Below are 22,899 nucleotides of genomic sequence, written 5' to 3'. Positions count from 1 at the left end.
CCCCAAGAGGGCCTCACCAGCACTGAGAAGTTAGCACGGCCAGAGGTCACCAGAATTGACAAGTTTGTTTCCCCAAACCTGGCCTCAATGTCCAGTGTGCAATAAAGGTCTTTGTTCTAAATGTGCATAATATTCAGTTCAGTAACTCAAAACCTGGTATTCAAATTGAGGCTTTGAACTGTACCTTTATGTAGCAGGCACAACAAAAGTACATCATTCTGTACATAAATGTGAAAAAGATTAATCAATGATTCATTATTATTATTATTTTAGTTTTTTCAACATCAGTGAATCAAATATAGCCATTGGTAAGAGTAAAGACCTTATCTGATACTGGTTTATGAGGACAGATTTTGAGATCAAATCAGCTCAACCCCCCCCCCCCCCCCCCTCCCCTCAAGGAACCAGTATTTGGAAATAAATCTACATTAAGTCAAGATATAGCTTATGTTGTGTTGAAATATAATGGTAGATTTGTATTTGCACACAGTAGTCAACCAGAATTAGCTTAGTGTTTTCATGTGAATTGGATTTGGTTAATGGGTTCACACTTTTATTTTTTGCAGGATTGCAGGTGTGCCATACTACAGTGATATGGTTAGGGATGGGTTCACTTTTTTCCTTTTAAACCCAGCCCCTATTTAAACCATACTTTCTCTGATCACTTTAGCACTGAGCTGTATCCTCTCACCAGGCGCCATAAATCTCAATAAGGCTCAATAATATCCAATGTGGCAAGTGTTTTAGCCTTCAAAAACCATGAGTTCTATTAAAACCACGATACATGTCCTTTTAAAACCATGATACATGTCCTTTTAAAACCACAATACACGTCCTTTTAAAACCATGATACATGTCCTTTTAAAACCATGATACATGTCCTTTTAAAACCACGATACATGTCCTTTTAAAATCACAATATGCGTCCTTTTAAAACCACGATACATGTCCTTTTAAAACCACAATACACGTCCCTTTAAAACCACAATACATGTCCTATTAAAACCACAATACATGTCCTTTTAAAACCACAATACATGTCCTTTTAAAACCATGATACACATCCTTTTAAAACCATGATACACGTCCTTTTAAAACCACAATACATGACCTTTTAAAACCATGATACATGTCCTTTTAAAACCACAATACATGTCCTTGTAAAACCACGATACACGTCCTTTTAAAACCGATCACATTATAAACAGATGTGTCTGTAATTATGCATGTAATTGAAACTCTATGAAACTCATAACGTTTGATATAATGTACGGTTTGTAAGCATTTCCCCAGGAGAACATATGAAGACACATGTTTGTTTGAAGGCACCATTGGATTGGATTGGAACCTGGTGAGAGGATGCAGCACAGTGTCTCAATACTAAAATGATCAATGAAATGATGGCCTAGTACTAGTCGACATCATTCCAGACAGTGTTTATACAGGACCGGGGTAAAGTAAAAAGGGAACCTGTCCTTTAAGCAAAGCATCAAGCTTTGAAAGTGCTCTATGTTATGACTGCTGTAGCTGGTATCTGCTTCTATCAGTGCTGAAGGAGGCAGCTGAAGCCATCATGTTCATTACAGATAATTATGTCCCAACCTGTTTCAAAGGGTCATTCCATGAGGTGGTTCCATGCGTTCTTCACAATGAGTTACTTTACAATTCAGACGCATTGGGCCGATAGCTCTGCCACTGTAAACACAATCTTGACATCATACAGGCATAGAAAACATATAAATATATACAAAACATATATATTTCTCACAGAGCCTATTAGACAAGCCCAGTTATTATTTTTGCTACAACAAGTGCCCAGTCGGTCTCGGTCTTCTACAGGTGCATGCTGTACGCCAGGCCTATAGCGCAGACGCCCTGTGCATCATTGAGATGTAATCGTGCAGCTTCCTCCCACTCTGTGAAGTAAATTCAAATGGTAATGTGCTTATATTTTCTCGCCACAATCCCAGGTTTACAACGTTGTCGTCTAAAGGAGATAACAGGAATGCACGTTTGGACCGATCAAGTGTTCTTTTCTTGAAATGTTTCAGAAATATCACATCACTCGCAGCTGAGGTACACCGAGGGAATTCTCAGTTGACGTTGGTAACTCCAGACGGTGAGTTAGAGCGGAAAACGTTGCGAACGTGCGGCCAATTGCTACTTGACTAGGACCCCGAGAGCCAGCACCGACACCACCGATTAAAGGCTTCTGTTGGTCTTCCTCTAGGCGCAGTAGACCTGTAGTGTGTACTGTCGGCAGGAAGGAAGAAGAGGATGTGCACATTCACGACATGACGAGACATGTTGTACAGGCGTTTGTTTTGGTTGAACGAGTTCAGTAGGAATGTTTCCGAAAGAGTTCAGCTTGGGAGAAAGGCATAGAGCGTTGAGAGAGACAAAAGGCCACGTTACTTGGGGGGGTGTATCCACCTGTATTCTTGCCATGACAAATAAAAATAAAAAAACGTCAAAACAGAGTTCTGACCAGTCTCCTCCCCTTGGCTTTGATTCGAGGAAAGGTGGCGCTGGTCGATGTGCTGATTGGCTGTAAGCCCAATGGGGTGTTTCCACCAGGCCTCCTCAACAGGAAGTCGACACTAGATGACGTCATGGCATAGAAAACATTTCCCGTGGCAGGAATGACCAACTCTGCAGTGACAGAAACAACAACCAGTACAACGGAGTTCAATAGAGTTTCCCAAACACTGTGAGAATCAAACCACCAGTACTTGAAAAGCTACAGTAGTTTCAGGAGAATTTCTAGTGTCTCTAAGTATTTGGAGAAAGTTGCCTATATATAACAATACGTCTGTCACATTTTTGAAAATGGTCTTTTACCTTTTCCCTCAGGCAAAAGTTGGATCAGCTCATATCTGGACACCTCTTTGGGGTCCTGACTGTGCTTCTCTAAGGCAGAACTGATCACAGTGGGGGTCTTGTCATTACTCGTCACCTGAGGGGACAGACAATGACAGAAAAGACAGCTTGACTCCCACTAATGGCATCCTGAGTGTGTTGCATCCCGTGGGGACAGACTTCGATGACTATCATCGTTATCATCTAAGATAGAACCAATTTCCCACAACATTGCTAATGGTTCCCGTATTACCAGTATGCTTCGGTACAAGTTGCCGTCTTGCAAGTCCATTCGTATCCGGATGATCCGCATGTCGGGCCCGGATCCCTGGGTGTTGTAAGAGGGGTTGTTGCCGCAGGAGACGGAGCGGCGATGCGACTTGATGTGGGTGGACGGGGTCAACACAGCGGGAGTGGGGTCACCGGTCGGTGGGGAGGAGTCAACGTCCAGACAAGACACGGAGGGGGATTTCATATGCTGCCATGACGACAAGAATAATAGTGAGGATAACCGTCACGGACACTGGTGTTTTTAAGATGTGAAGTGCCTCCATGACTGGCAATCAACTAACTCGTTCATTCATACAGTAATTCACTCACTCTAAAGGAACATAATGTGCTTAGAAGATAGATACCAGTTTCCTTTCTGTGCACTATCCGGCTGCAAGTTAGCCTAGCTTAGCACAAATTAATGGAAGTGGATAAGGACCACTAGCCTAGCTTAAAACTCTGGGAGAGGTGTTTTTGGCCAACAGCTAGGCTAGCTGATCCGTATCCACTTCTATTAATTTGTGCTAAGCTAGGCTAGCTTTCTACTGAATGCACAGAGAGGAAATGGTATCTATCTTCTTGTCTGACTCTGGAGAAGACGGTGAACACATTTCCCATAATGTCGGCCTGTTCCTTTAACAAAGCAAAGTCTACTGTTTAACAACTGTTTCACAGTTACCTTAGCGAGTTTGGAGAGCAGGTTGTTGACGGGGGAGGGGAAGTCGAAGAGGCTATCGCTGTCACAACCAGCTAAGCTGGAGCGGGAAGCACTCAAACTGTCAACACATGTCAGTGAACATCAGACATTACATTACCACATCATCATGAGACTGTATGAGATACAGATAAAACAAACAAAACTAAAATAAATAGTAAATAGATAGAAGATAAACAAATCAAAACTGTTAAACAAATAGTACAGCAAGGAGTGAGCGAAAGAGAAAGGTGAGTTTTATTTATTTATTTTCCGTGTGTGTGTGTATAAAGTGTTACGTACTCTGGGCACTGTGTGATGATCACTGTTGGCGTGAGGCCACGCCCTGGACTCGGCTCAGAGGGGGCTTCGATCTCATTGGAGAGTCTGTAACTGAAACACAACAACGCAGTCACACGTGTTTATGCTTATTCATGAGTTTATGTGTACGTTTTTGAGTTCATGTGTTTTGTAGGTAACTCTAACCAACTGTACTCGTTACCTCTCCTCCTCCGCTAGCGTCGGGACACTCTGATACCACCGGACGAAGGCCTCGTCGGCGACGAACACACAGTTTTTACATGAAGACTGAAGTAGTCGGATTTGAGCTAAAACCTCAAACTCCTGTTGAGAAAGTATCACATTAAAGAGATTTTCGTGCCGACGGTAAACAGTGTATCTCCCTCAGCTGAGTTCTGCCCGTGGTCCGGGCGAGCCGGGCAGCTTCACACAGGGAGACTATGGGGGTCGTTGACAAAAATATTTTAATCCACACCAGATTCAGATTCGTCTTATTGTCATTCGGTACCTTTTACAACAAAAAAAGAGAGTGAAATTCGCTTTGTTGCGGTTCCTCGACTGTAGCAGCATCCAATATAGTATGAAATAAAATTAAATTTAAATAGCATAAAATAAAATAATATAAAATAACAGCAAGATGACTATATGCAATTCTAATAAAGTGTGGAGTTTTAACCTTCCACAACAGAATACAGCGGTTCTTGCATATTTCCGACGCTCGACTCTTCCCTCCGACCGATGTGTGATACGTGAACAGGCCCCAGCCCCCAGTGCGTAGTAATACACGGCCATTTTCCAAGAAAGAAAACAGTTCCAAGGTATTGCATCAGTCTGAGAGGAGAATCAAGCATGGGAAATACTGTTGTGTTCTGTTGTGGATGGTTTAAATTTTTGTTTTTTATTAGATATTTGTCTGCCCAGTGCCCAGTGCTCTCCTCAGAATACAGCGAGACCACGGGACTCGGTCAGTCAGCTAATGCCAGGCTATGCATCATTTACTCTACTGGGAAGTATTTCATACCACTTTATGTCACAAAATCCAAACCATCCCTTTTAAGATTCACAGAACACGCAGAGCAATAACGCCGCCTGACAAACGCCTGCCATGCTAATTAGTTTATGTACGGAACCAAATAGCCCCCAGAGTATCTCTTATTTTGCAAGTATTAACTTAGAACAGTCAATAATAAGACTTAACTCTTGACCTTTGCGCTGACAAGCGCAGTTTGAAAAATCATTGCAAGACTTACCCGTCTCCTTTTGTCAAAGTTGATGTAGCCGTTCTGTGAAGGGAGCAACAATGTGTCAATGCTCATTTACGTAATCGACCAACTGCCGGGAGGGGGTTATGGCTATATCTGATGCAGTGGATATCTCTCTCTCTCTCTCTCTCACACTCTCACTCTCACTCACACACACACACACACACACACACACACACACACTCTCTCTCTCTCTCTCTCTCTCTCTCTCTCTCTCTCTCTCTCTCTCTCTCTCTCTCTCTCTCTCTCTGCCGGGAGGAACTCACCTCCAGTCTGTCTTTGACCGCCGTGTCCAACATGGTGAGGTCCGTCAGGAAGATGCCCAGGTAGGGGACCGTGCCCTGGGCGCAGGACTAGGGATACAAAACGGGGTCCGATCAGCAACAAAGCAGGGGCAGGGATTCAAAGGGGACATAAACTATTTTAATACGGCTTCCTTGAATGAAGTTTTTACCTAAATCTAATTTGAATCCTTCATTTTCCAGCACCTCGTTCTTCCCTTGTATTGAACAGGCTTCCCTGCCTCGCTGCTCCGCACCCAAGATGAAGACCCAAAATGCTCCAAAAAGCACAGCTAATTGATTAATAAAATAATTTACAGTGGTGGAAGAAGTACACAGTTCCTTTACTTAAGTAAAAGTAGAAATACCCAGATAAATGAGTACTCTGGTAAAAGTAAATGTCCTAGTATTTGCTATTGATCATTGTTGTCCCTAAATCCAGGCTAAAAAACAGGGGGGACCGTGCATTTGCGGTTGCAGCCCCCAAACTGTGGAACGAGTTGCCCCCCCCCCCCCCCCACATTAGGCTGGCCCCAACGCTCCCAGTGTTTAAGTCCCATCTTAAAACACATTTGTTCTCCCTAGCTTTAAAAAAAAATTACAGTCTGCTGCCGTAATTTTGTTTCTAGTTCTGTGTACTTTGTATTGTGTTTATGTGTTTTTTACTGTGAAGCACTTTGGTCAACCATGTTGTTTTTAAACATGCTATACAAATAAAGTTGAATTGGATTGGATTGGACGTTTTGGAACGTACTTAACTCATTAACCGCCGGGGATTAGACGGGCCCCCGTTCTAGCACTGCCACGCTTTAAAAGATAGGAGTGCGTCACCTTGTTTGTAGAGCTATAACCAGGGATGCAGTGGTGGGTGGACGGGGTACCACGCCGTCCTAGTAGTTCGCTGAGCAGAAGTACGCGCAGTCGCGCACGGATGTGCACGCGCGCGCACACAAAAATGCGTTCACAATTGTCACTGGACTTGTCGCGCCGTGCGCCAAGTACCCGGCGGCCGGCACTTATCTATCACCTAGACTTTGCATAATAATAGGATACCGATAACATAACAAAGAACGAGAAGAGCCAAACCAAAATACAAGCCTGTACCAATTGGTGGGGGTTTGCTTGAGCTGTCGAACCTCTCACTATGTGACAATGGTCCCGACTGGAAGGATCAAGGATGAGGCATTAAGTTGTGCTTCAGAAGGAAACTGTCCTTCTGTAAACTAAGTTACATTGTTAATTTAGTTTGTATTTACTTTTCTAGTTTAAGTTCATTCAATTAAAGAAATTGTAACTACAATTACATTTAAAACATTGTTTTTTTTTCAACCATATCTGTTGACAATATAATTTCTTTATATATTGAAGGCTACATCCTGCTACCTTTTTCAGCTTCTCTATTTCAAGGCAATATTTACAAAAACTAAACTAAAACTAGTAATTTCCTATACAAACATGTTTCCTACTATTTATTCTGCATAATAATAATGGGCAGTTCCCATATTACGACTGCACCACTGGCTATAACTGTATTATATATTATAGCTATGGATACAATACTATGGCCCATTTGACATCACCTATCTATCGTTCAATATGTAATACCCTTATACATAAATTCTACTATAAACGTTGCCGTTTCTTGCCTGTATACACTATTATTCCCAAATCAAATCTATATCATAGGTATTATGTTTCATCATGAATGCATGAAAGGGGGGTCGTTTTTTGATGCTTTGATCGTCACCAACGGCATACGTTGTGGAGTAACGTTACACAGACTGCCGACTGGGCGAGCTGATCATGCTGTAAATCAGTCAGCTCCGTGCCGCCCGTCAATATCCCGGACATGAATCTCGCCAGCTGCGCGATGTTGGAAGTTGCAGCTAGAGATTGTGTCCCGGAGATAAATGACTGGTCGCTCCAAAACGCCAACCGCCTCGCCGATTTCCCTTGGGGAACCGGCTTCCGTAACGGCTCCCACACCACCTCAGGACAAAGGAGCGCCGCCATCGGCCTATCAAGCCGTGGCACGCCCTCCTTCATGCCGTCTACCAAACCCACCACCCGCGTGACTTGCACGTAGGCAGGAGTAAGGCCCATGATGTGGGAGACCACCTGGCCCTGACGGACGTAGGCCGCCATTGAAGGGAAAAATGGGTAGACAACGTCCACCCCTCTCACCGGGCGACGTTGCCATAGATGACCTATGAGATCGTCAGGGACAGGAACAGGCAGTGGCTGCGGCAGCGGCACGCCGTTTGCGACTGCCGCCGCCGCCATGAGCTCGGGGAACAAAGCACGCAGTTCCCCCTGCATACTTTCCCCCTCCGAGCCCGCGTCCCTCACATGCAGCAGACTACTGGTTAAGGAGCCACATTCTGATGTGGCTGATAGCAGGGCATCCCGCCGCCGAGTCGGAGGTTCTAACCCAACATCTGCGGACGAGGAACCCCAAGGAGACATCTCACCCCCCTCCAGTGTTACCTGGACGGGCGGGAGACATGTCTCCACCGGGCCTTCAAACAAGAACCCATCCGCCTCTATCATGTAGTCCTCTGTTTCCATCGGCCATGTAGAGACAGACGCATCCTCATCCGGCTCCAGCAACTCACCAAAACCAGGCCGTTCGCGTCTGCAAGCCACCATCTTGCGACGGGAGCGAGCTGACGCAAAAAGTTTGCGTCTCAAATCCCCCGCAACCAAAGGCGCCGGCCGCCCAACAGCGGACGACTCCCCGGAAGCAGAGGAACCAGAGCCGGAACCAGGCCATCGCACAGGAGACGGCACTGGTGCACCAGCTCCTTGGAGAGGCAAACTACCCATCGGACGCCTACCGGGCGTGGCTGCCGACCACGAGAGAGGCCTCAACCCCGCTCCAAGACGCACAACAGAGGCGGCGATGGAGAACCACTGGTGAAGAGTGCCGTTGCGAACGCGACCCTCCGAAGTAGACATTATGACTTAGCTTTTTTCTTTCGAAATATATGAGAGAAGAAAAAAGCAAGAAAAAATGTAAACACGTCTCAACTTTCTTCAGCTAACAACCTCGTCAAGTGTGGGATCTACCGAAGGCACTTCCTTGTGGTGAAAGTGAAGAAGGAGGCGAGTAGGTGACCACACACCTGCTTATGAAGGTAAGCGGATAGGGGTGTGGCCAGACGAATGTTGGGATGTAAAGGTACATTGTGGAATTTTTTATTCAGTGCACGTGCACGAAGTGAAGTCAGTGCAGACTGACGCTGAGCGGAGCCAGAATGAAATAGAACTTCCTCAGGCTGTAAAATGCCTATCAGAGCACATATCTTCCTCAGGCTGTAAAAGGCCTATCAGAGCACATATCTTCCTCAGGCTGTAAAAGGCCTATCAGAGCACATATCGCCCTCACCCTCCATCTTACCCCTGTGTGCCGTCTGCTGTTTCTTCTGTTGTCAAGGATGGCAAACTTTGACGAACCCTCCTGAAAGACAAAGACACCATGTAAAGATTCATGAGGTTCTGCCTCCTTATGTGTCTAGGAAAGGGCTGGAGCTACCGTACAGGTTTTTAAAGGGTAATTTCACAGATTTTTTACCTGAATCCTATGGTTCTGTTGTGAGGAGGACGTGTGGATAATCAGACATGCAACTCACTCAGCTGCATTCCTCTGGGCTACTCTAGCAAACAAACGTTTTCTCAACTAGTTTCAACTGTAGGAAAGTTGAAGAAATGGTTGAGGAAATAGTGTCCGCAGTTCATTAGAGGTCTGCTCTCCTCAGTGGTGCGTTGGTCATGGGACGGGGTTGCACGCCGTTCTACCAGGTCTGTGAGCAGGAGCACGCAGGAGCACGTGCACGCACATGCACGGATGTGCACATGCGTGCACACAAGAATGCGCTGCACTTGACTCATGCGCCAACTCGCCAAGTACCCACCTGGCTACTTTGCATAACAATAGCTCAGGTCGCCAGGTGTGTTCAAATACGTCCTCAGATACATTCACACCAAACTTGTGAATGAAATGTGTTACATTCCATTAGGGCTGTTTTAAATACTTCGAAGCTTCGTTCGATGGGCATGGGATTGGAACGGGAAAATAACATTTGAATATTATTATAATTTTTTTTATTAAAAAAAGAATTACATATAAAAATAATTTTATAATTTTTTTTTTTTTTTTATCCCCACTCCCACCTACAAAATCGTGCGCCTCCAATGCAATGAACGTCATACGCCTCATTAACTCTGCCTCTCTTTGTTAACTACAACAAGCAATGCTGTTTGTTATTTAAGATGAGGTCGGACTCGGCACTGACAGATTTGTGTTCATTGTGCTGCTTTTATAAAGCCTCAAATGACGGCTTACAATATTTCATAAAAGCAAAGTGTTTTCGTTTGTCTAAGGTCTTAAAGGTCCCATGTTTTGCTATTCCTTTCACTATTTGGGCAATGTTACACAATTCCTGTGAGTCTATGGAACACATCTGTACGTTTAAAAAAAAGAAAATTCAGGATTCAGCAGGATTTTTCCACTTCAAGATTTCAAGCTGTTTTGGGCTGGGCTCCGCCCATACTCGCAAAGCGCTTTGAGTGACAGTCACCCACAGTCTGCACTGGCAGACAGAGAGACTAATCAATTTCGCCGATGAGAAAATATACCCCGTGAATATTATTGCACGGATCGGAATATGCTTGGGAGTGTGCATGTGTGCTATGATATTGGTTGACGTGACGCGAGTGCCGCGAGAGAGAGCAGAGAACCAGCGAGCGAGAGAGAGGGAGAGAGAGAGGGAGAGAAAGGGATACGGAGCATTTACACTCCGTATCCCTCTCTTTCCCTCTCTCTCTATCTCCCTCTCTCTCGCTCGCTCGTTCTCTGCTCTCTCTCTGTCGGCACCCGCGCCACGTCAACCAGTTTGAGGAAGTGTCAGTATTTCCACTCGCTCTGTTGTTGAGCGAGTCAAATCAGAGTCAAATCAGAATGGCTTAGTTCAGTGAGGGAGGATCTCGTGAACTCGAGACTGGACTGATGAGCCAAAATGAGAATTAGAGACACAGACCCCATTGATACAACCCCACATTGCTAGAAAACAATACTAAACACTGGAAAAGGCCATTTATAAGACATGGGACCTTTAATAAAAAATTAAGTCGAATTCTGCCTTTGTTTCTATTAACTACATATAAATATTTATATCATTGTTTGCTTTATAGACGATGGTTGCAACATAATTATGGAATGTTGTTGGCAGTGTAACGGAGAGTCAGACTCGGACGGCAGACTCATTATTAATTTAATTAATTAATCCAATCCACTTTATTTATAGAGCACATTTAAAAACAACAAAGTTGACCAAAGTGCTGTACAAGTCCCACAACATAAGATAAAAAAATAAATAATAATATATATATTAGTGCTGTCAATCGATTAAAATATTTAACTCGATTAATCGCATGATTGTCCATAGTTAACTCGCGATTAATCGCAAATTAATCAAGATTTTTATTTTATTTTTTACCTTAAACAGATCTTTTTCAAGTTACAAGTTTTAATACTCTTATCAACATGTGAGTCAACAAATGCTTGCTTTATGCAGCCATTTAGCAAAAGCGAAAGGCCTCTCCTCTGTCCTGATTCTCCTAGATCTATCTGCAGCCTTCGACACAGTCAACCACCAGATCCTCCTTGCGGCCCTCGCAGGAATGGGAGTGGCTGGCTCTGCGCTGACATGGCTGTCATCATACCTCAATGACCGCTCCTACCAAGTGTCATGGAGAGGGACCCTGTCGGCCACCCGCCCCCTGCGGACGGGTGTCCCCCAGGGCTCGGTTTTAGGACCCCTTCTCTTCTCCCTCTACACTAAATCACTGGGTAACATTATCACGTCTCATGGCTTCTCCTACCATTGTTATGCCGACGATACTCAACTCTTCCTCTCCTTCCCTCCCTCAGATATCCACGTCTCTGTGCGGATCTCGGCCTGTCTGTCCGACATCTCAGCCTGGATGACGTCCAACCACCTCAAACTGAACCTAAGCAAAACAGAATTGCTCCACCTGCCGGCCAAATCCTCCCCCCTAACCGACCTTTCAATCACAGTCGAGAATGCAGCTGTGACTGCGTCCCCGACCGCCAAGAACCTTGGTGTTGTCCTCGACGACCAGTTGAACTTCTCTGCTCACATCACAGCGACGACCAGAACCTGCCGATTCCTCCTGAGCAACGTCAGAAGGATACGCCCCTTCCTGACAAAAGAAGCCACCCAACTCCTCGTCCAATCAACAGTCATCTCCCGCCTCGACTACTGCAATGCACTGCTCGCTGGCCTCCCGGCCACTGCCACTAAGCCTCTTCAACTCATTCAGAACGCAGCGGCCCGCCTGATCTCAAACCTACCGAAGTCGGCCCATGTCACCCCACTTCTTAGGGACCTGCACTGGCTCCCCATTGCTGCACGAATCCGCTTCAAGGCCCTCGACCTAGCATACCGTGCGGCAAAGGGAACCGCTCCCGCCTACCTCCGGTCAATGGTCTCTAACTACACACCCTCAAGACCCCTACGCTCTGCATCTTCTGGCCGCCTCAGACCTACTCCTATCCAAGCTCCGGGAGGGTCATCAAAGAGAAGTCGCCTATTCTCAGTCCTTGCCCCACAATGGTGGAATGAACTACCCACCCCAGTTAGGACAGCCGAATCACGTCCAATCTTTCGCCGTCGACTAAAGACGCACTTCTTCAACCATTATCTGAATTAAAAAAAAAAAAAAAAAAAAAAAAAAATCTAACCCTAACTAACCGTACTGTCATGCACTTGTCCTAATAAACTAACCTACACTGTAGCACTCAACACTTTGATGAACATTGTTGCTCAGCTGATAGAGTTGTGCCCTTCCTGATGGCTTGTCGTACAGAACTTGTAAGTCGCTTTGGATAAAAGCGTCAGCTAAATGACTAAATGTAAATGTAAATGTAAATTTAACACAAAAGGCTTTTGCATTGCAAATTTTCATCAAATTCAAAACAGAGTGATGCACAAAATAACTTAAAAGAAAATAATAATTTAAAACAATGAATAAAGTGTGCATGAAATAATAGGGGAAAGAAAACGGTAGGAACTTGTTACATTCACCCACACAAGGGCTGATTAATCACACACCCCCCTCTCTCTCTCACACACACACTCTCCCAGCTCTCTTTCTCTCTTGCCCCTTCCTCATCTCTCTCACCCCCCCTCTCTCTATATCTCACGCACACACACACACACACACACACACACACACACTTCAGAAATAAACATAGTATCAATGAGAGCATCAATAATACACCTGAGTGAAGTCTAGTAAAAACATTTTTTTTTAGTTAATCTTGAGTTTTGATTGATTGATTGAACATTTTATTAACAGATTGCAGAATGGGTACAGTACAGTACAGCTCAATACATACAATTGTTAAGGGGATGCAGACCAGAGAAAGACTTTCGTCTTGTTTACATCAGGGTCCCCCATTTTCAATTCATCATAACATATATGACATACATGACATACAGATAGACAGTACTGCTACATCTATACATTTATGACATACCAGATTTGCAAATACAGTACTGTTTGTGATACGAAAAGAGTCCAGAAAAGAGAGTATATACATTTGACATAGAAACTGTACATTGGAGGAGGTTGGGGGGGGGGGGGGGGTTGGGTAGGAGGAGTGGGTGGGGGACTGAACAAGCAAAACTGTACAACTGAACAAGCAAAACTGTACATTGGAATATTGACAAGACCATACTTGGTCATTTACTGTACATTGGGGGGGGGGGGGGGGGTTGTGTTAGGACATTTACAGGGGACAGTTTAGAATTGCAGTCTCCCGTGGGTGTTTTTTGCGAGTGTTTTTGAAAGTGGGTAGTGATTCACATTCCTTGAGTCTGCCTCAGGGCAGCTCTGGCTGCAATTGTAGCTTACCACCACCGGTATGACTGTGTATGAACGAAGAATAATGGACTCTGTGAAGCGCTCTGGGTCAGTGAAGAGCGCTATATAAATCCAAGTCATCATTATTATTATTATTATTTACAGCTTTGGGTAGGGCGTTCCACATTGATGTGGCATAATTGCGAAACGTGTTTAGTCCCTTGTTTGAGCCGAATCTGGGTTTAACATGATTTGTGGAGCTCCCTCTGGTGTTGTGATCGTGGTATTCACTGACCTTTGGGAAGTATTTTGACATGTACATGGGTACCTTGGTCGTGTAGTGTATCTTGTAGACCAGGCCCATTGCAAGTTGCTGTACTCTGTCGTCTACTCTAAGCCATCCTAGGTTGTCAAAGTGGGCAGGGGTGAGGTGGGTTCTAGGAGTAAGGTCAAGCAGTAGTCTGACCAGTTTGTTTTGATGTTTGTAATTTTGTTTTTAGCGCCTTTGAGGTGCTTTGGTACCATGAGGTGCATGCATAGTCGTAGTACCCTTGAATGAGTGCTCCTGCCAGAGTCTTCAGGGTATTCTTGTTTACCAGTGAGGAGATCCGGTACATGAATCGTGTTCGTTGGTTGACTTTTTTTTATTACATTGGATGCCATTTTGTCACAGGAAAGATTTGCCTCTAGGATGGAACCCAGGTAGGTAATATCTTCTTTCCTTGTGACAATATTGTCACCCACTGTAACTGAGAAACCGTCGGTCTTGCTGAGTTTGTTATTTGAACTGAAGAGAATGGACTTTGTTTTGCCCATGTGTAATGATAGTTTGTTATCAGCGAGCCATATGCATATTTTGCCTAGTTCTGAGCTGAGGGTTTTTTCAACCTGTAACTTGTTCTTGTCAGAGACCAGCAGGCTGAGTCGTCCGCAAACAGGAACAAGTTGCAGTCACAAGCTGACGACATGTCATTTGCATAAATTAGGAACAGTAGCGGACCTAGTATGCTTCCTTGTGGAATACCACAGCTCACTGTGAGGGGGGGGGGGGATAGGGTACCGTTTACCTCCACCATCTGCTCTCTCCCCTCCAGGTAGGATTGCATCCAGCTCACTGATAGACTATCAAAACCAATTGCTTTTAGCTTGTCAATCAGAATGGTGTGATTGACAGTGTCGAAGGCCTTTTGTAGGTCCAGCATGACCATGCCGCAGAGTTAAGTTAAAAAAAAATAGTGGCGTTAATAGAATCGGGCGATAGCGCGTTAATATCGCGTTCACTTTGACAGCCTTAATATATATATATATTTTATCTCGAAGCTTCGAATTAAAATCGAATCTCGGCCCTGAAGCTTCGACGGCCAAAAAAATCTTCGAAGGTCAGCCCTACATTCCATTCCTAGAGGCAATTAGGCATTGGGTCTCATTCTCCAACGGACTTACGACAAGAAATGTGCTCTCAGGGCCATTTGAGACATTTTAGGGCCGGTTGTGGGATTACCCAACCGTCCCTAAAATTGGATTCGGCTGTGGCTTAAGGGCTTTATTTGGGAGGAATCATAGTGATTCCTTCATGGCAACCCTATACAGGCCTCATTGGAATTAATTAATTAATCATAATTAAAATAAATATGACAATATTTGTAGGAAAAAATATTATGCATTTGATGACGGAAAAATTTATAATATGGATTCATCTGATCACAGGGCAGCTGGATTAACCATATCTGAACCAGCTATTTTGGACAAATGTATAATTACTTAATTACTCAGATATTCAAACACAATTATGCAATTATTGTGAAATGATTGAAAAAAACATTATTTAACTCATTGGGCGCCATTGACGAGAAAAGTCGGGTTTAACTCGCCATCGCTTGAGCGCCAATCACGAGAAAAGTCGGGTTTTAATCGTTATTTCTTTTATTCGCTATTGCCATTCATAATTCATCGGGGCAGGCTGTGCATACTCTTCTGAATGTGTCTGAGCTGGCAGACGGTCAATACCGCCCTCTAACGCCTTTGGCTGCTATTGCACTCCATTTGAAACAATGTCGTTTGTTTTCTGGGCCGAGCTGAGCCGTGCGGGCGGGGTTTAAATACTCCGGCAGGACGAGCGTTTACAACGATGCATCAACTAGCCCCCCCCCGTTCATATGCAATGCCGGACAACGTGGGATGGACCTCCGCGACCAGTACTTGGAATGGCGATCAGATAATATTTCATATATTTTAAGCAGTCGCAAGTTTGACTTTCTCCCCATTGAACAGAGTGCTGGCCTTCTACCCAGAAGGTAAACAACGAATTATTATATTATTCTAATTACTTGTTTAATTAGGATTTAGTAGATACTATATATATGCTCTGCCCTATACGTACAGTACACATATTAACGCCGCCAGAGTCGGGCAGCGGACTGGTGGACTGTACCACTATAGGCAGCACAGTATTTGTGATTTCCTAATAAAACAAGTCATTAGACCAGTGTTTCTCAAAGTGTGGGGCGCGCCCCCCAGGGGGGGCGCAGAGGCATGACAGTGGGGGCCTTGAGATTATTATTTTTTTTATTTTTATTTTTTTTGGATTACAGAAAATTATCACTAAAGTGCTATCTGTTGCAGCTGCACTGTTCTCCATGAAAATTTGAATTTTGACCATTTCTCAAAATCTGAAAATCATTATTTAATAAAACACAGAAAAGGATCACCAAGTTACTCTGGATAAACATTTTTTTTACAGACAACATTGAGACAAAGCTTCCTGACACATCTCCATCCAAACTCTTGGAAGAACTCATTGAAATCTCATCTGATACCACCTGGAGAGCTAGTTTCAGAGTGTGGTGCTGAGTACCAAGTATCTCATGATGCAGCAGTTAAGGTGTTGATACCATTCAGCACCACATATCTGTGTGAAGCTGGCTTTTCATCCATGACAGCTCTGAAAACAAAATATAGGGCCAAGTTGAGCCTTGAGGATGACATGCGTGTTGCCTTGTCAAAGACTGACAGCAATAAAGACTGTTTGCTTATTTCCTATGTTCGCTTTGTAAATTCCCAGTCACTGAGTGAAGATCTGCTGTTTTGCAAATATGTCAAAAACAGAGCGACAGCTGATGAGCTCTTCAAAATTATTGACAGTTACCTGACAGAACATGGACTGAAATGGGAGAACTGTGTGGGCTTTTGCTCTGACGGTGCGCAGGCCATGGCAGGGAAAAGGAGGGGCTACAGGCGCTCATCAAGGGGGTCTCGCCAAACGCGCTGTAAATTCACAGAGAGGCGCCAGCGTCAAGACAGCTTAGCCCTGAGCTGAATGAGGTTTTGACAGAAGTTATAAACGTGGTAAATTTCATCAAAACCCGACCCCTGAAAGCGCGCCTGTTCTCTGCGCTGTGCGAGGAGATGGGAGCTGACCATTCTGCAGTGCTGTTTCGAGGCAAGGTGGCTCTCGCGAGGGAAGGTGTTGTCAATTTGAAAGGTCACGATATTGGTGTTATTTCAATAAATTTAAACATGGCCCATTTCATGACTATTTTGTTGGGGCGAGGGGGGGGGGGCCCAAAATATTTTGGTCCGCCAAAGGGGGGCCTGACAGAAAAAGTTTGAGAAGCACTGCATTAGACTATACAGTACTGCGAGCGTGTGTGTGTGTGTGCGTGTGTGTGTGTGCGTGTGTGCACGCGCTGCGGCAGGTGGCCACGAGCTGTAGTAGTAGCCTGTATATATGATGACAATACATTAATCTAATCTCATTTTGATCGGTCGCAAAGCGCTTCCGCCACCATTTTTACACAGCTGCATCGCATCAGTTGCATTTAATGAGCTGGACAGGTGTGTCTAAACTCTCAACTTTTTGCGATTTCATTTGCACACGGCACAGAGCCTGGCTTATAAGGAGCTCTCGGAAGCGTGTCTTGTATGCAAATGACCTAGACGGGAACGAGTGTTCATGGTGACATTCCTCATCGCCGGCATCCCAGCTGGGATTGTTTGGGCCACTTAAGACAGCTTCCCCACGCGTTGGTGAATCAGGCTGTACTTGTCGTTGATTCTGTCTCATTCGGTTCCAAGATGGTTGCCCTAAGAGAAGTCTTTGGAAAATGTTGGAGAATGAGACCCATTAGGCCTCATGCATGAAGCGATATAAGAACAGATTTCGTTCTTAACTAGCATTTCCTCTTACTTTGTTCTTACCTGGGATTCAGCAAAGTTTTCTTATTGTTGCTTTTTTCTCAGGCAAGAACAAATGATAAGAGTGGTCGAGAGCACTCTTACTGAAATAAGAAATTCGTACCCCAAAAAAATTAAATAAAAAAAAAAGCCTACCATTGGTTAATTGCAACCAAATACGACTTTAAAAATACAGAACTTTTCAATAATAATAATAATTATTATAACTTATTGCGTGCGTTCTGTCTGAAATGGATTATATATTGCTGTTAGAACAGTTATGCTCTGGCCGCCCAGGCCATTGATTGATTGAAGATTTTATTAACAGATTGCAGAATGGGTACAATACAGTACAGCTCAATACACACAATTGTTTTTTTTTATCTACTTTTTCTCCCATTTTTCTATTTTTCTCCCATCCCAATTTCGTATCGTCCAATTCTACCCTCCCCTGTCTCGAACGCTGTTTGGCCATGCCTCCCACAAGCCGGCTGCAATGTGGACGAAGCCTTACATCAGGTGTCCCCTCCGGTACTCGAGGAAGCAGCCGTCGCATCTTTTCACCTGCACAGCGCGATCTCTCAGCATCGGGGGTCTGCGTGGGAGGGCACGCCGCCCCCGTCGCTTCCTGATTCTGCTGCGCAGGCGCACCAACCGACCTGTAGGAGTCGCTGTCCACAACGTCCGATCCCCACCCATCAGCTTCCCACCCCCTAATACTGCCAATTGTATTAGTATGAACGACCAGCCAAGCTGATAGCAATGCGGAGAGCTGGGCTCGAACCCAGCGTCTCCTGCATTGGTGGTGAGCGCCTTGCCCACTGCACCACCTAGCCGCCCCAATACACACAATTGTTAAGGGGAGGCAGACCAGAGAAAGACTTTCGTCTTGTTTACATCAGGGTCCCCCATTTTCAATTCATAATGACATTTATGACATGACATACAGATATGCAGTACTGTATACGTAGCATAGAACGCATATTTAGAGATCGTCTATATCAGTGGTTCACAAACTTCTGTTTTATGCGGACCACTAGATTGTTATCAAGAACATTTGCGGACCACCTCGTATGCAAACAGTAAAACATAAATAAATAAACAACTGACTTAAACCCAGTAATACACGAGACCCTCTTCTTGGACCAAGTAGGGTTCGTCGATAATCCAATGTACAGTTACCCCCACCCGCCTAGCCCCCCCCCCCCCCACCCCACCCACCCAACCACCTCCAATGTACAGTCCCCCCCCCCCACCCCATGGATTTGCGAGAGATGTGTCATCCAGTTTGACTATGTTACACTGTACTATGCGCACTGCCAGTCATCAGGCTATATGCGGAGATATTCAGACTCTATTTGCAGAGCCAGATGAGTGGCAACCTGTGCGATTGGCTCAGTATTGACAAAGCCTACAGTACTTTGCTGGAACGATTCATTTTGCACGTAATGTATACAGTACGTGTGTATGCGCGCACTGCGGGAGGTGGCCAGAAGCGCGCAACTAGCCAACTACTATTATATTACTATATTAATACAGTATATTCCACTATATAGCTATAGGTGCTGTATGATGGCAATACATTTGATTCCTATCTAATTTTGATCCATCGCAAAGCGCTCCAGCGCTTGAATACGGCCGATGCAGACCCACGCCTCTCATATTATAATGAGCCCGCGAGGCGTGTCTCTGTATGCAAATGACTTGCGCGAGAACGCGCATCCAGTTTAGAATGAGTGGGATTCACCATTCAAAAAACCTGGGTAAGAACAGATTTGGACTTTAAGAACGGCTTGATGAATGTGGCGGTGGCTTTTCTTATTGTTCTCTTAACAGACAGGTAAGCAAGAATATAAGAAAAATAATAAGAGAGTATTGTTGAATGAGGCCCATTGTCTTTATTCTGTGCGCACGCAAGGGAACATTTATGCGCATGCGCAGGAGCGTGCGTGCATGTGACGTCATTAAAACACAGTGCAACCAGGTATGAAATCACCAACGCACCACTGCCTCTCGGTGACGTAGCCCGGAGGAATTTCTCAGGGTGCCGATGTGGCTGAGCTCTCGAGACACAGAACACATTGGTGAGTTACATGTACGATCATCACATGTCCTCCTCACAATAGAACGGATAGGATTCAGGTAAAAATAATCTGCGAAACGACCATTTAAAAACATGTACAGTACGGTAGCTGCAGCCTTCTTCCAGACTCATAGAGCATAAGGGAGGCAGTTGCAGGGTGGATTATCAAAGCAGCAGCAGAAGGCATTGATGTTTTTCACAACATCAAAGCTCCTGAGTGAGGTATTGATGCCTGCATGCACCGTGATAGAGATTAAAAAATGCTATTTTCCCACCAATCCTCAGCCACAATGCACCTAAATACAACGCGTGTCAGGAGACTGGCACCTTATGGAGTGATGTGGGGTCATTGTCTGAATCAGTTACGCGCAGATTAAGCATATTCTCCAGCCTCAAAGGCAGTGTTCAAATTAGGTTCAAAATATGTTTACAGCGGGTTTCAGACGCGGTGTGACTCTTATCTCGGTCCACGCAGCTCCTGTTAGGCATAAATGTAAACACGCTTTGTGGTGAGGACACTTGACAGAAGGATTTATACGCCGCACAATGCCGTTGAAATGGCGACTCACCTCCTTCAGGAGCTCCCTGCTTTGCGAGTAGTTGTCTTTCTCAGAGAAAATGTCCGCCAGCTCCTCGTACCTCCTCACTGCCTCCCTGTCAGGTGACCAAAACAACAGGTCACGAATGCCAAAAGGATATTAAAGCTGGAGATGACACTGAAAACATAAGATGTATAAATAAACATAATATAACAAATATATATATTCATATATCTTTTTTAAATGGGATGATTTAGTGGATGTGATGTGGAGGGAGATTGTGTTAGGAGGACGACACAAATTTATTTCTGGGGGCAAATATCACATCAATAAAGCACACACACACACAAAACGAGTTGAAAGACAGCTCAGTGTAAATGGTACTGTCGCAAAATGATAACAGCTCAAGTTTATCTTTGACATGATGTCAGTCTTTATATATAATCTCAGACAATACATTTCAGACTGGGGAAATGTTATATATATATCTATATATATTTAGTCCACAGACCTGTCTGTCTCCAGCCAGGTTCTCCTCAGCCTGTGGATGGGGTTACTCTGCAGAGCAGACACTATGGCATACAGGGAGGAGAAGTTCTTTCTGGCTCGACACTCCTGTTCCCCACACACACACACACACACACACACACACACACACACACACACACACACACACACACACACACACACACACACACACACACACACACACACACACACACACACACACACACACACACACAATGTAACTGAGAACACCTGAGGGTCAATGGTTTTGGGAGGCATTGAATTACACTTTCTGCCTGATGTGCTAAATTATGTAGCTACTGCAAAATATTCTGAACCCATAAGAAAGGTTACGGGGGTGACATCAGGACAATTCATTACACCATGCCAAGGATGTGGGTCTATTTTTGTATGTGTATGGTTATGTGTGTGTTTGTTTCTGTGTGTCTGTGTATGCATATGTAAGTGTGATGTCAAATAACAAGGCTTTTTGTCAGAAATATAAGAGAGAAGCTGAGTTTCATTCAGAGTGAGTGAAGGAAGTTTGGAAATAATTCAGCCCATATTGCACATCCACAATGGCCCAAGATGTGTGTGTGTGTGTGTGTGTCTGTGTGTGTGTGTGTGTGTGTGTGTGTGTGTCTGTGTGTGTGTATGTGTGTGTGTGTGTGTGTGTGTGTGTGTGTGTGTGTGTGCGTGTGTGTGTGTGTGTGTGTGTGTGTGTGTGTGTGTGTGTGTGTGTGTGTGTGTGAGAGAGAGGCAGAGAATGTTTTAAGTAAGTATAAGTATATTGAACCTCTGTTAATATTTGTTCATATTTAATCTGTTAATATTTTAATCATTTGTATGTGTGATATGATCTGTGGATACTATTTACAATGTGTGTGTGTGTGTGTGTGTGTGTGCATGCATGTGTAAGAGCTGTCCTTTCTGCAAGCGCGTAACTTTCTTCCTGTACATCGTACAACAATTCATTTTAGGGTGCAAGGAACAGCACATGGGAAAGTAAACTCATTAGTTTTAGGGTGCGAGGAACAGCACATGGGAAAGTAAACTCATTAGTTTTAGGGTGCGAGGAACAGCACATGGGAAAGTAAACTCATTAGTTCTCCTTATCAGGAATATTTATCATCAAATAAATGGACTTCAAATGATGACCGACTTACAGATCCGTGTGCAAGTGAGTGGTTGGAAGACATGAGTGGCCTTATCAGAAAATACATTTGTGGGATTGTCATTTCTTTACAGACAGCTATGACGCAAAGCCTATTGTGAGATTGTGACATTGTGTTGTAATTTAATATTGAACCTCCTGGAGGCACTGTGGGCCTTATTCATGAAAACATCCACATTGGAAGGTGATTACTTGATAGACAGGAAGTGTATGCAGTCTGCACATACACACAACACTTGATAAAATTGGCACCAAACAAAAAAAGTCAAAGTGAAAAAAGGTAACATCTGCAGTCCACACACAGTCTAGGCTCCTGCTGTCCCAGGCTTCATTACCACACAACATTAAACAACGTTTCTACCAGGAAGCCCATTTTGCCCCCCCCTGATGAAGGCCTTCCTGGGTGAAACGTTGTTTAATTCTGTATAGAGTAATAGACTGAAGCAGGCCACTGTGCGGACATTCGATTCCCGCTCCTCCCGGGCAGCGTGTTGAAGTGTCCTTGAGCAAGACACTTAACCCCTAATTGCTCCCGATGAGCAGGTTGGCACCTTGCATGGTTGCCTCTGCCATCGTTGTGTGAATGTGTGAGTGAATGGGTAAAATGTGAGGAACAAATTGTAAAGCGCTTTGGATAAAAGCTCTATATAAATGCAGCCATTTACCATTTACATTACTTTGTCTTTGTCTTATAACCCTGGTTTATAACATCAGTTAAAATAAAATAAAAAGGTAATTCATCTTTTATGAAGCTCTTGTTCAGGCATTATGGATGTGTTTTAAACCAGGGTTCAAAGTTCAAAGTGTTACCACCCAATAGGGGTGGGGGAAGAAATCGATACGTCGATATACAGTGACGTCAAATTA

General features: G+C 44.3%; 1 protein-coding gene across 5 annotated transcripts in view; it reads right to left on the bottom strand.

Moving 5' to 3' along the window:
- Positions 1 to 406: 406 nt before the first annotated feature.
- Positions 407 to 22,899, bottom strand: part of rgl2 (ral guanine nucleotide dissociation stimulator-like 2) — a 72,646-nt gene continuing 50,153 nt past the window's right edge. For all 5 annotated transcript variants that reach the window (XM_084337027.1, XM_084337025.1, XM_084337026.1 and 2 more), the window contains 11 exons: positions 20,863 to 20,966; positions 20,382 to 20,466; positions 9,067 to 9,126; positions 5,652 to 5,738; positions 5,374 to 5,406; positions 4,326 to 4,447; positions 4,127 to 4,216; positions 3,809 to 3,905; positions 3,113 to 3,337; positions 2,842 to 2,956; positions 407 to 2,652 (listed from right to left, as the gene is read on the bottom strand). In XM_084337027.1, coding sequence (XP_084193153.1) covers positions 2,471 to 2,652; positions 2,842 to 2,956; positions 3,113 to 3,337; positions 3,809 to 3,905; positions 4,127 to 4,216; positions 4,326 to 4,447; positions 5,374 to 5,406; positions 5,652 to 5,738; positions 9,067 to 9,126; positions 20,382 to 20,466; positions 20,863 to 20,966 — 1,200 coding nt within the window. In that variant the 3' untranslated portion in view covers positions 407 to 2,470. The remainder of the gene's footprint in view (positions 2,653 to 2,841; positions 2,957 to 3,112; positions 3,338 to 3,808; positions 3,906 to 4,126; positions 4,217 to 4,325; positions 4,448 to 5,373; positions 5,407 to 5,651; positions 5,739 to 9,066; positions 9,127 to 20,381; positions 20,467 to 20,862; positions 20,967 to 22,899) is intronic.

This window comes from Notolepis coatsorum (assembly GCF_963971535.1).
Source record: "Notolepis coatsorum genome assembly, chromosome: 19".
In the NCBI taxonomy this organism is placed as follows: domain Eukaryota; kingdom Metazoa; phylum Chordata; class Actinopteri; order Aulopiformes; family Paralepididae; genus Notolepis; species Notolepis coatsorum.
This window is presented reverse-complemented; position numbering and strand designations above follow the sequence as displayed.